The sequence below is a fragment of the Tupaia chinensis genome, unplaced genomic scaffold (genome assembly GCF_000334495.1).
Source record: "Tupaia chinensis unplaced genomic scaffold, TupChi_1.0 Scaffold144380_1, whole genome shotgun sequence".
NCBI lineage: Eukaryota > Metazoa > Chordata > Mammalia > Scandentia > Tupaiidae > Tupaia > Tupaia belangeri.
The window spans coordinates 9,613-22,507 of record NW_006204240.1 but is presented as its reverse complement, the minus strand read 5'-3'; the positions used below and the strand labels follow the sequence as shown (position 1 = coordinate 22,507).

General features: G+C 45.0%; 1 protein-coding gene across 1 annotated transcript in view; it reads right to left on the bottom strand.

The window, feature by feature from the left end:
- The window catches only part of LOC102489364 (villin-1), a gene marked incomplete at its 5' end in the record, with an annotated part of 21,916 nt that continues 9,021 nt past the window's right edge, over positions 1-12,895 (bottom strand). The window contains 2 exon segments of the mRNA XM_006166982.2: positions 1-2,695; positions 10,506-10,646. Coding sequence (XP_006167044.2) covers positions 2,582-2,695; positions 10,506-10,646 — 255 coding nt within the window.

The following is a 12,895-nucleotide window of genomic DNA, read 5'->3' as shown; positions in this document are numbered from 1 at the left end:
CAGCAGGACAGAATAAAAAGCAAATCTGTAAATTGGTCTTCTATTTATGTTTTGATTCCAAAAGCTATTTGTTTACATGCTATAGTCTGTTCATTCCCTGGCCTGAGTTAAATGGCGCTGGAACAAATACAACAAATGTAAATGTAAACATGTTTACATTTTAGGAGGCGTGCAGTGATATTTACAGATAAGTTCATTAACTCCAGAAGGCAAATATTAGACTATACATTTTTCTTCTTGATCACATGTGAAATTCTTCTGAAAAAGAAGCTTTAAGATTAAAACCTCCGCAGAATAATCCATGACTTTCTTTATTCTTCCATACTGCAATTACCATTATGTAACTATATGTGTGTACAGCTGTGGATATAGTTGTATAATGAAAATTATTGGGAAACACCTAAAGTATAGAGAAAAAAGGTTAGTTTGTAAACCCATCTGTAAACCTACCCAAGAGAGGTTATACTAAATAATATTACCCTTCTCTGTCCTCTGAAATTACTTTAGTGGATGCTTTCTGCTCTCCAAACTTTTTCACCACATTTGATCTCAGTGACCCCCTCCCACCACACCCCTGAATTGGAGGGAAGCAGAGCTAGATCTCCAAGTACAGGTGGACCTTGTACATATAGGGAGATTTTTAGAAAAATCAACCCAGCACCAGGTGCAAGGCACATAAAATTGTCCCAGTAAAACGGGGTAGGTTCTTCTCTTCTCCATCTTGCTTTGTACTGAGTTTCTCCATCTTGCTTTGTACTGAGTAGCACCATCTTGCAAATGTGAACAAAAACAATAGATTTCTGTTGACATCTTCCTAATGCATTACTTCATCATTTTAATTTTCTCTATTGATGTCTCACTTGAAAAATATATATTTTATCGAAAAACTAGTTTGTTAGACTTGAGAGTTTTGCGGAAGAATTATTTTGCTGTTTCACTACATCACTGACTCCCTTATGGCATGCTTTGATTACTAGAATAGGCAGTCTCTTTCGTATCATATTTATACACAAATAGTAAATTGTTTCTTTCCCATGAGTGCTGTGCGTCTGAGGTTTTGAAGTTTTTAATAAAAGCGTGCCAGTATAAATATAAGCATTTGTTTTTTTTTAGAAACATTGGACTTTTCTTACAGTACAGAGGTTCAAAGTATAGGTCTGTCCACTAGCGTAAGAACGGAGCAGATGAGGATCCGGATCACTAGCCTTGTCAGGTCAAGTGCCAGAACAAAGAGAAGTCAACTGAACTGGTCTCTTTAAAAAGCAGAGTGGGCCTGTGCACCTGTGTGGGTGTGCATACCTCTTATCCCAGGTTTCCCTCCCCACCTCTGGCCTGTGGGCAGTGTTTCTTTATGCTTAGTGAGAAGAAAGCAGGAGTGAGGTGCCTACATGTTGCCTAATTGAGCCACTACCAGGTTTGCTGGCAGCTTTGGCCACATTATTTGTGAAGAGATTTTTTTCTTTCTGTTCAGAGTGACTTGATTCTGATTCTTTATGTTGTTTTGTATAGAGCGGCACTTTATCTGTGTTTTAGCAGAACTGTTCCTCTATATCCTTCACGGTTTTTCCTTGTTTTGTTTCCTCTTTAAATTATGCATAGAGTTTTTTTGTGTGTGAAATTAAAGCCTTTATTAACCGATGGTTGCTTAGACTCTTATTTCTGAAAAGGAAACATTTTTGCAGACATTTTTTCACAGGAACACTTGAAGCTGTTGAAACTGCCTTCTGGTTTGGACTTTCTGACCTGGACTTTCACGCAGCACTGTTACATCTTAAAGAAAATGGAGTTGACTTAAGTCACCACTATGTACCTGTCATTCTCATCTGAGGAGCCTGTGAGGCCTTGCAGGGGCTTCTGGATGACAGGCTTCTGTGTGCACAACTAGCATTGGCCTTAGCTAAATTCTTCCTCTGCCTTATTATAAAGAATTAGGGGAGGGGGAGAAGAAAATAGCATTGACATTTCATACTTGTCTACAGGCCTCACACCTAGACCCGATGGATATGCTGCTCTTGCTGGGTACTATAATATTTAGTGAGTGTTGTAGAACAGGCACAGTAAAGGTAAGGGGACAGTGTCCTAGACCACTGAGCTCTCCTTCAAAGAAGCATTCCTCTTTAACCTACCACCTGCATGAGGAAATAAAGAATGTAAAAAAGAAAAACCACTCCTCTGGGAAAGATGTAAAACTACAAAATGCTTCAGCTCACCTGCCTTAGGTAAAAATGAGTCCAGATAGAAAAACCATGGGCGGAGCCTCAGCACAATGATGTTCCATGGAGTGTTTGGCTGCTCTTTGAGAAAACCCTAGAACAGGATGGTTAGAAGTGATGCACCACCCCAGGACAGAAGCAATCCAGCCACGTTCTGGAGCGTTGACGTTGGGACTACAGGTTCCTTGTGGAGGTATCATCTTTCTAAAGGAACAGAAATAACCAAGTGGCATGCCACGGACTGCTGCCTGCGAGTACAACTGTCAAATTTCCCTTCAATTGGCATAGGACCGATATCAGTAATAAAATGAAAGAAACATGGAAGCAGGGTGGGGGTTCCACTTTATAATCACAGCTACTATTGCTTTTCAAAATAGTCCTTTTTCTTTTTTGAGGTTTTGTTGCTTCCATCGAGGCAGAGCAGAAAACGCATCTGGAGTCATCCCCAATGCCTTAGTGAAATCTTCAATGGAGAGGTGCTCCTGGAAGAGAGGGGGCAGAGGGCAATGGTCATATTTCTCTTTGGTTAGTCATACAAGTGTGGCATATGAGTGATTAAAAGAAGAGCAAAACCAAGCAGTAATGGGAGAGCCAGAAAAGGAATGGGATGGACGGGCTGGCATTTTGGCGTTCCAGAGACTTGATCCCTGAATTTGTAACAATGAAAAGGATAACCAATTGAGCCCATTTTCTTTCTACACAATCAGGTACACATTAGCCCTAAAATAAGAACTAGGACATTTGACTTCAGCTGGTTAAGGAGTTGCTTCTCTTTCTAAGCTTCAGTTTTCTACTCTATAAAGTGGAAGAGTACCAGCAGGTGGCATGGTGGTTAAGGGGCTGGATCCCACATGGCTGACTACATGATTTGAATTCCAGACCCAGCAGCTTGAAAAATGTCAGGTTCATGTGCATGTGTGTTCAAAATCCCAAGAGGAGAATGGAGGAGATGGAGTTGTGTGATTTTGTTCTCTCTCTATGAAAGACAGGGAGATAGCAAGAAATCACCCCCCCTCCCCCAGGAGGAATAGCTACACCACAGTCCTTTCTCCATTCCTCTCTCAGGATTTTGGGAACACATGCACACAAGTCTAGCATGAGTTTTTAGCTGCCAGGTCTGGGACTCGAACTGCAGTTAACTACGTGAGAGTCTAGTGCCCTCACCATCATGCCACCTGCTGGCCCCTATGTTCCAAATACTGCATGGCACATACTTACTCTAGAAAACCATTCATCTAGATGAAATTCTAATTTATTGGAATATTCTTTTTATCTTATTTATTTATTTAATTTGACCAGAGGGAGAGAGGGAAAGTGAGAAAGCAAGCTACCAGGTCCGGGACTTGAACCATGGTTGACCATGTGGGAGTGTCCAGTGTCTTAATCACCATGCCACCTGCTGCCCCCACCCCCATTTTTAAAGAGGTTTTTTGTTATTTTGGTTTTTTGCAATAGGGCACCTGTGCTCACCACAGAGACAGTAAGAAATTACCCCCCAAGGGGTATGGCCATGCTGTAATCCCCTAGGCATTTTGGACATGCATGCACACACACACACACTCAGCCTGAGTTTCAAGCTGCCGGGTCCAGGACTTGAATTGCAATTGGCCATTGGGAGTCTAATGATATAACCATTACACTATCTGCTGGTGGCCCTTGCTGGCCTTTTTTTTTTTTTTTTTTTTTTTTTGTGTAGTTTTTTTTTTTTTTTTTTTGAGAGAGGTTTTTGCTATAGGGCGTGTGCGCTCGCCAGACAGACATAGACAGACAGAGAGATAGAAAGTGAGAAATCACCCCCCAGAGGGGATGGCCACGCCACAATCCCTTTTCCTCCATTCTCTTCTCGGGATCTTGGGCATGCATGCACACGCACCCGGCATGAGTTTAAGCCACCGGGACTCGAACCGCGGTCGACTATGTGGGAGTCCAGCGACATAGCCATTACGCTAACTGCTGGTCCCCCTTGCTCACTTTTTTAAGAATGAAAATAGTATTACACATGAAAGGGTATTGGAAACCAGGTATATTGATTAGCCACCCCTACTTGTCAAAGTGAACCTAATCCTAGCCCACTAAATAAACAAATGAGCCCTAAAAGTGTCTCTCCAAGTCTGGATATATAAGATTCCATTGCTATCACATGAGATGTAGGTCTTCTAACAAGCCCATCAGCTTTGGGAAGGGTCTAGCTCCTGGACTGTACCTTGCTTTGGGTCAAGTTAACAGACTGGCCACATGGGAAGCAAGGCCTGCTCCAGCCTTAATGGACAGAGCAGGCAGCAATCTAACAAATACTGCTGTAGCACTTACAAAGACACAGGCAGATTGGAATGTTCCCAGGTGATGAAGCTAAAGTAGAAAGTCATGTCATCTGATTCCAATGCATGCTCCCCTGGAGCACACTGACCCTTGAGTGGTTTCAGGCATACTGTAAAGCCTTCTTGTGACCTTTCCTCCAAGACCTGTGGGGTATACTATTGATATTTTGCTTGCAACTGACTAGAATTTTACCATTAAGAGTAGTTTTGTCCTTAGCTTACAGGTTTGTTCCTGTTAAAAGACAAGTTGGGGTGAGCATGGTGGTTACGGTACTGGATTCCCACATGGTCAACCATGGTTGGAGTCCTGGACCTGGCAGCTTGAGAAAAATCACACCAGACACATATTCATGTGTACTCAAAATACCAGGAGAAGGGATTGTGGCATGGCCATCCCCCTGGGGACTGATTGTTCACTTTCCCTCTCTCTCTCTTCAGCAAACACAGGCATCCTATGACAAAAAACTTTAAAAAAAAAAAAAAAAAAGGGAACCAGCAGTTAGCATAATGGCTATGTCGTTGGATTCCCACATAGTCGACCTCGGTTCATGTCCCGGACCCGGTGGCTTAAAACTCACGCCAGGCACGTGTGCGTGCGTGCCAAAGATCCAGAGAGGAGAATGGAGGAGAAGGGATTGCGGCGTGACCATCCCCCCTGGGGGGTGATTTCTCGCTTTCTGTCTCTATGTCTCTGTCTGGCAAGCGCATGCGCCCTATAGCAAAAATCTCTCCCCCCCAAAAAAAGACAACACATTAAACCTCATCTATCTTTTATATTCCACTGTGAATGTATGTACAGGGGTACTCTGAAGTTTATGGAGAAATAGAATTAAAGTATGAATTTAGGGGCCACTAGGTGGCATAGTGGTTAAGGCACTGGACTCCCACATGGCTGACCACAGGCTCAAGTCCTAGACCCAGCAGCTTGAAACTCACGCCAGGCACGTGTGTGTACATGCCCCAGATCCTGAGAAGACAATGGAGAAGGAACTGTGGTATGACCATCCCCCCGGGTAGGTGATTTCTTGCTTTCTGTCTCTCCACAGAGTACACATACTCTATAGCCAAAATCCTCTAAAAAAAAAAGTTTATGCAAAATATTTGAAATGTTTTCATGTTTTTTTCATAACAAATATTTTCCGTAAATTTTTTTGATGACTCATTGTCCCAGCCAGATTATTTTGAGGAGGTCTGTATTTATTTAATTGCCAGAGGGTGCATACCCTCTCCAGAAAGAGAGAGCAGGAGGTCAGAGAAAAAGCCTCCCTGGATGGTATGGTCATGATCATGCCATAGTATGGTGTGGTCATGCCACAATCCCTTCTCCATTTCTCCATCCTGCTAGGATTTGGGGAAAGCACATACATCCGTCTCACATGTTTTACAAGCTTTTGGAGCGAGGATTTGAACCATGGTTTGCCAGGTGGGACCTAACTTCCTTCACCCCTAGGCTATGGAGCTGGCCCATGTAGAAGCAGTTTTTCCTTAGAGACAGTGGGAGACAGCAGCAGAAGGTACAACTGAGATGGAAGAAGGATTTTAAATGAAGACACTACGAAGGCCAAAGAACAAATGAGTCAAATTTTGCCAAGTTATTTTACTATGCAAAAAATGTGTCACTTTTCTGATGACCCAATATTTTGAGTAGAAAATACAACATTTGGACCAGCGTGGGGCATAGTGGCTAAGGAGCTGGATCTCATGTGGCTGGCTGCATGGTTCTAGTCCTGGACCCAGCAACTTAAACGTGTCAGGCACATGTGTGTACATGCCCAAAATCCTAAAGAGGGGAAAGGGATTGCAGTGTGGTCATCCCCCCAGAGGGTGATTTCTCACTTTCTGTCTCTATGGTGAACACATGCACCCTATAGCAAAAAAATAAAAAAGAAAACAACATATTTAAACAAATGACTTGCACTGGCTTCTCTCATTCTATGAATGATTTAGAAGATTAGAAAGCATAATTTTATCTTACTCAGCTTGAAAATCACTAGGACTCATGACCTTTCTAGGGCTTAGATATTTTCCACCATAAGATGAGAGAACTGATGGAAATAATCTTTATTCCCAGCTCTATGACGATGTGATAGTGAAACCATTTAAGGTAAGCTAAATACCCTCAAGGCATACTCAATTAAGAGCCCCCAAATAGACCCAGGCTCTATGGCAGTCAGTAACATACTAGCCTGTGAAATTGAAAGCCATGTGTTGGGGACCCGTCGGTGGCATAGTGGTTATGTCACTGAACTCCCACATGGCCGACCACAGTTTGAGTCCTGGACCTGGTGGCTTGAAAATCATGCTAGACATGTGTATGTGTACCCAAGATCCCAAGAGGAGAAAGGATTGCATTCCCTCCCCATCCCATGGCCATCCTCCATGGGATAGGGAGGGAATGATTTCTCACTTTTCCCTCATTGTCTCTCTCTCTCTCCCCCCCTGGTGAGTGCACACATCCTAAGGCAAAATCTTCTTCAAAAAGCAAGAGAGAGAGAGAGGAAGGAAAGAGAGAAAGGAAAAGAAAGAAAGAAGAAAGAAAAAGAAAAGAAAAGGCCAGCCAGCCACATATTGGGCCAGCAGGTAGCGTGATGGTTAAGGCAGCTGGACTCCCACATGCTGGACTCCCACATGGCTGACCATGGTTTGAGTTCCAGACCTGGCAGCATGCTTTCTCATTTTCCTTCTGTCTCTCTCTGGTCAACTTAATAGTAATAATAATACTGACAATGAGTAAAATTTTTAAAAAGAAAGAAAGTCACATGTTGATAGCAGGCTCAGGTCTCCAGTGCAGTTGACCTCAAAGCATACCAGGCATGTGCCCAAGATCCTGGTGGGCTGGAGGACTAGAGTAGCGGATCACTGTGTGACTGAGCCCTGATGGGGGTTGCTTTTCTCTCTCCTTTACTCCCTCTCTCCCGCTCCCTCCCCACCCATGCCCCATGCTCACAGTGCTCTCAAGAATTTTCTTAAAAAGGGGCGGGGTTAAAGTTGCTGTAATAGACCAGCCTGGTCTGTCCCCTCTCCCCTCAGGAACTAAGAAGTGAACAGGGTGGGGGTGAAAGCAGTGGGTTTCTTTCAAATCTCAAGTGTTCTGAAGTGGAGTTTCCCTGGAGAGCAATTTTTTCTTTTTTTTTTTTTTTCAGAGAGGTTTTTGCTATAGGGCGCATGTGCTCGCCAGATAGACAGAGACAGACATAGAGACAGAAGACGAGAAATCTCCCTCCAGAGGGGATGGTCACGCCACAATCCTTTCTCCTCCATTCTCCTCTTGGGATCTTGGACACGCACGCACACGTGCCCGGCATGAGTTTTAAGCCACCAGGTCTAGGACGTGAACTGAGGTCGACTACGTGGGAGTCCAGCAACATAGCCATTACACTAACTGCTGGTTCCCTGGAGAGCATTTTTTTGACTCCTACAGAGAGGCCTGAATTGGGCAGCTTCTTGGTAAACACCTGTAGGTAGATTTTAAAGCTCAGGTGGGTCTAAGGCCCCAGTTAGCTAACCTGTCATTGGATTTGTCATCCCACTCCCCTGGGCATTCTCTCCAAAGGGCTCTTGGGAGGTAACGCTGGAACCCAGGCAGGGCAGTGGACCACCTCCTTAGGGAGGAAAAGAGTGAATGTGAATGGTTTGTGCTTAGTGGTTGGGGAGTGCTATTTTACCCCAAATCTGTAGTACCCTCCCCCAGGTTCCTTACAGTTGCTGTGTCTTAAGTCTCTGCAGGTGGCTCCACACGCCCTCTCTGGTCCAGCCAGACTGGCTCCTCAGCTGTCAAGACTGCTGGACTCTGACCCTCAGGCTAGATAGCAGGGCCTGCCCATCCCAGTGGACTTATATCTTTCCATGGTCTTGTTTTTGAACCCTGAAGTGCTACCAGCTGATTACCAACCTCACCCAGGCCAAATTCGCCTCCCTGTGGTTTACTCATGGGTGCACAAACACTCGAATTTTCCTCCTGCTACTGCCTGCAGCCACTCTTCTCATTGGCTCACCATCCATGTTTGGAGCAAGGGGTCTGGAAACCTCTCCTATCCGCCCCACTTGGCACTAAACTTTCAGCTCTCCCAGGAGCATATACACCACTTCATGATAAAGAAAACTGGCAACAGACAACTGATCTATGTATTTTTTTAGGGCACATGTGCTCGCCTAAGAGAAGAAAGCAACGTCAATGGAATGCGGCCACAGTGCATTCTCTTTTCCTCTATCCCATCAGGATTTGGGGCATGCACACACATGTGCCTGGCATGTTTTTCAAGCTGCCTAGTCTGGGATTCAAACCACAGTTGTCCATATGGGATCTGACTCCCAACGCACAGCATTTTACCACTGTGCCATGGGGACTGCTCTATAGTGATTTTTTTATTAAGAGAGTTTTTTTGCTATAGGTCACATGTGCTCACTGGAGAGAGAGAGACAGACAAAAGGCAAGAATCCCCCCCAATGGCCACGCTGCAATCCCTTCTCCTCCATTTTTCTTTCAGGATTTTGGGTACGCACGCACAAGTGTCCGGCATGAGTTTCAAGCCACTGGGTCTGGGACTCAAGCCACGGTTGGCCATGTGGGACATAACCATTTGAGGGCATTCAATTAGTTTTTTTTTCCTTTTTTTTGAGAGTTTTTTTTTTTGCTGTAGGGTGCATGCGCTTGCCAGAAAGAGACAGAAAGCAAGAAATCATCCTGAGGGAAGATGGCCAAGCCGCAATCCCTTCTCCTTCATTCTCCTCTCGGGATCTTGGGCACACACACACACGCACCCAGCATGAGTTTAAGCCACCAGGTCTGGGACTTGAACCGTGGTCGACTACATGGGAGTCCAGCGACATAGCCATTACACCAACTTCTGGTCCCCCTGTAGTGATCTTTTAAAAGTATAGATCTGCCTGTCATTCATTCCTCTGCTTTCACCTTCATGCCTCCCTCCACTTTCAGGACAACAGAATCCTTAACGTGGGATAGAAGGCACTGCTATCAGCCCCTGCCAGTCCAGCTGCCCGTCCCCAACACCAAAGCCACTCTGACCACCTTGCAGTTTTGCCCCACTGTGCTTATTCCCCGCCTCTGGGCCTTTTATCTGTGGTTCCTAATCCAGGAGTAACTTGCTTTGCCTCCGTAATTCCTATTTACCTTTCAAAAGAGAATCTCTGGAACCAGCTAATGTTACATCACTAGAATCCCACATAGCTGATCAAAGTTCCAGTCCTGGACCTGGACACTTGAAACTTGTGCCAGGTGCATGTGTGTGTATGCCCAGAATCCCAAGAGGAGAATGGAGGAGAAGGGATTACAGCATGGCCATTCCCCCCAGGCGGGGGTGAGGGTATGATTTCTCACTGTCTCTGTCTCTGTCTCTTCAGCGAACGTATACATCCTATAGCAAAAATCTCTGCCAAGGAAAAAAGAGAATCTCCAGCTCAGTCAGTCTCCTTTTCTTTTTTTTTTGGAGAGATTTTTGCTATAGGGCACGTGCACTCGCCAGACAGAGACAGACAGAGAGAGACAGAGAGACAGAAAGTGAGAAATCACCTCCCAGGGGGGATGGTCACTCCGCAATCCCTTCTCCTCCATTCTCCTCTCGGGATCTTGGGCACGCACGCACACCCGCCCGGCGTGAGTTTAAGCCACTGGGTCCAGGACTCGAACTGCGGTCTACTACATGGGAGTCCAGCGACATAGCCATTATGCTAACTGCTGGTCCCAGTCAGTCTCCTTTTTGTAATACCCTTAATGGCAGTTGTATTTCACCTTTATGGCACTTATCATTGCAATTAAATAAGAGTGTAATCAGTTTTCTCTCTCCCTCTCCTCCTAGGGTGTAAACTGACAGCAAGGCCGGACTGGGACCATCTTGCTAACCAAGGCATCCCCAGCACCTAATCACCCACGGGGCCAGGTCTGGGGCTCAATTAGGGTTGTCCAATACACGGACAAGCCATTTCTTCTTCCTCTTCTTTCAAGAGTCTGACCCACCTCCTTCCTGCTGGGGTCCACACCCTCGGGGAGCTCCTCCACAGGCTTGTTCACCAGCTGCTCCAGGGGGAAGACAGGCAGAGGCCCAGAACTGAGGCTGCTGTTAGCAGTGAACACGTCCACTTTAGGGCTTGTGATCTCCTAGAGAAGAAAAGGAAAGCACTGGTTACTTCAGCTGGTGTGAGGCAACTTTCCAGGCTAGCTTCTTCTCCAAAGTCAACATTGATTCTAGGGCACCACATTCATGAAGCCTGCCGAGATCTGCCCCATCTCACCATACACACGTAGAAACACACACACACACACACACTCCACATAAGAATATAACACACTGGGCCTACGGCCTGGTGGTTGAGGAAGCCAGGACCCATGTGGCTGAACATACAGTTTGAAATTAGCCATGGGAGTTTGAAAAACACTCTGGGCATATGTGAGTACATGCACAAAATCCTGCAGGAGGGAGAAGTGGAGGATAAGAAATTGCACTGTGGGGCCAGATGGTGTAATGGTACATCGCTGGACTCCCACATGGTGGACCACGGTTTAAGTCCCAGACCCAGCAGCTTAAAACTCTCACCATCCACATGTGCATGCGTGCCCAAAATCCCAAGAGGATAATGGAGAAGAGATTGTGGTATGGCCGTCCTCCCTGGGGCGGGGGGCAATTTCTCACTTTTTGTCTCTGTCTCTCTGACTAGTGCACATGCCCTATAGCAAAAATCTCTCAAAAAAAGGGAGGCAGGACAGCAGATGGTGTGGTGACTGGACTCCCACATGGCTGACCACTGTTCGAGTCCCAGAACTGGAAGCTTGCACATGTGTGCTCTCTTGTTCTCGCTCTCTCACACATATGTGACTGATGGCAAATTAATAATAATAATTTTTTTTTAAAGAAATGGCATTGTCACCACAGTCCATTAGGTGGTGTTCTCTGCCTCACTCTTGTCATTTGTTTCTGTCTCTGGCGAGTGACATGCCCTCTGGCGATTACAAAAATAAGGAAAATAAGAAAAAGATGAATATAATACACCAGATTGGACCCAAAAGCTAGGAGCTTAGTGGTCTGTATCCAACAAAAGTGAGTTGATGTTGTTTTGTTCAGTAATTTACTAACCTGTCCATGGCTTCCCCAGAGTTAGAGATCCACCTTGGACGTTTATGACCCTCTCCCTTATCTGTTGTAAAGCTGTCATCCATAAACTCATTTGGCCTTGACCTATCTATAATTTCCAGTCTACACTGTCAGTCCACCAAGGTTTATTGAGAGCCATGGTGTTCTCGGCCTGTGGGTGGAAGAGCCACATGTGTCATCTGTGAATGGCCTTAATGTGCTTGTGAAATTGCTTTCATTTTTGCAGAGTTAGCTGTGTCTTGTTGACCCAGCAAGCCACTGAACTCCTCCAAGGACAGACTCTGATTTTATGAAATAAAGCGCAAAAGGTTCCTTGAAAATGGGATTGAAGTATTAATTGTGTTGCAAAAAAATTTTTAAACTCCATGCATGTTTTCTTTTTTTCAAAATATGCATTTTCCATGATGTTTTTCTGTTTGTTACTTTGTTTTTGCTATAGGAGTGAAACAGTGAGAGGGAAAGTGAGAAATCCCACCCTCTGGGGGGATGGCCATGTCACAATCCCTTCTCTATTCCCAAATCTTGGGATTCGGGGCCCGTATATATATATGCGCCAGGCGTGATTTTCAAGCTGCCAGGTCTGGGATTTGAACCAGTCTGCCGTTTGGCAGTCCAGCACCTTAACCACCACACCACACCACCCTATGGACTTTTTAATGATCCTCATATTCCCGTGTCCTAGCCCTACAGGTTACATAACTAGTTGGAGGAGCAGCGAGTTATTCTACCTCAACAGTCCCTAGGATGATGGTGTGTACAGAAATCGTTACTTCTGATTTTTGTTTGTTTGTTTGAGAGAGAGAGAGATTTCTTTTGCAATAGGGAACATGCGCTTCCTGGAGAGACAGAGACAGAAAGTGAAAAATCACCCCCAGAAGGGATCCTTTGTCCTCCATTCTCCTGTCACGATTTTGGGCACACACACATATGTGCCTGGTGTGAGTTTTAGGCTGCCAGGTCAGGACTTGAACTGCAGTGGATTACATGAGAGTTCAGCAATATAACCATTATGCCATTTGCTGGTCCCCAAAAGTCATTATGTCTTAAAGTGTAGTCCATGGCCTAACTACATATTACCTGGGCCCGTTATCAAATATACAAATTTCTGGGTACCAACCCCAAATCTACAAATTAAATTTTTTTTAAATTATTTTATTTTACTTATTTACTTTTCTTTTTGGGAGAGGTTTTTTGCTATAGGGCACATGCACTCACCAGAAAGACAGAGAGAGACAGAGAGACACAAAGCGAGAAATCA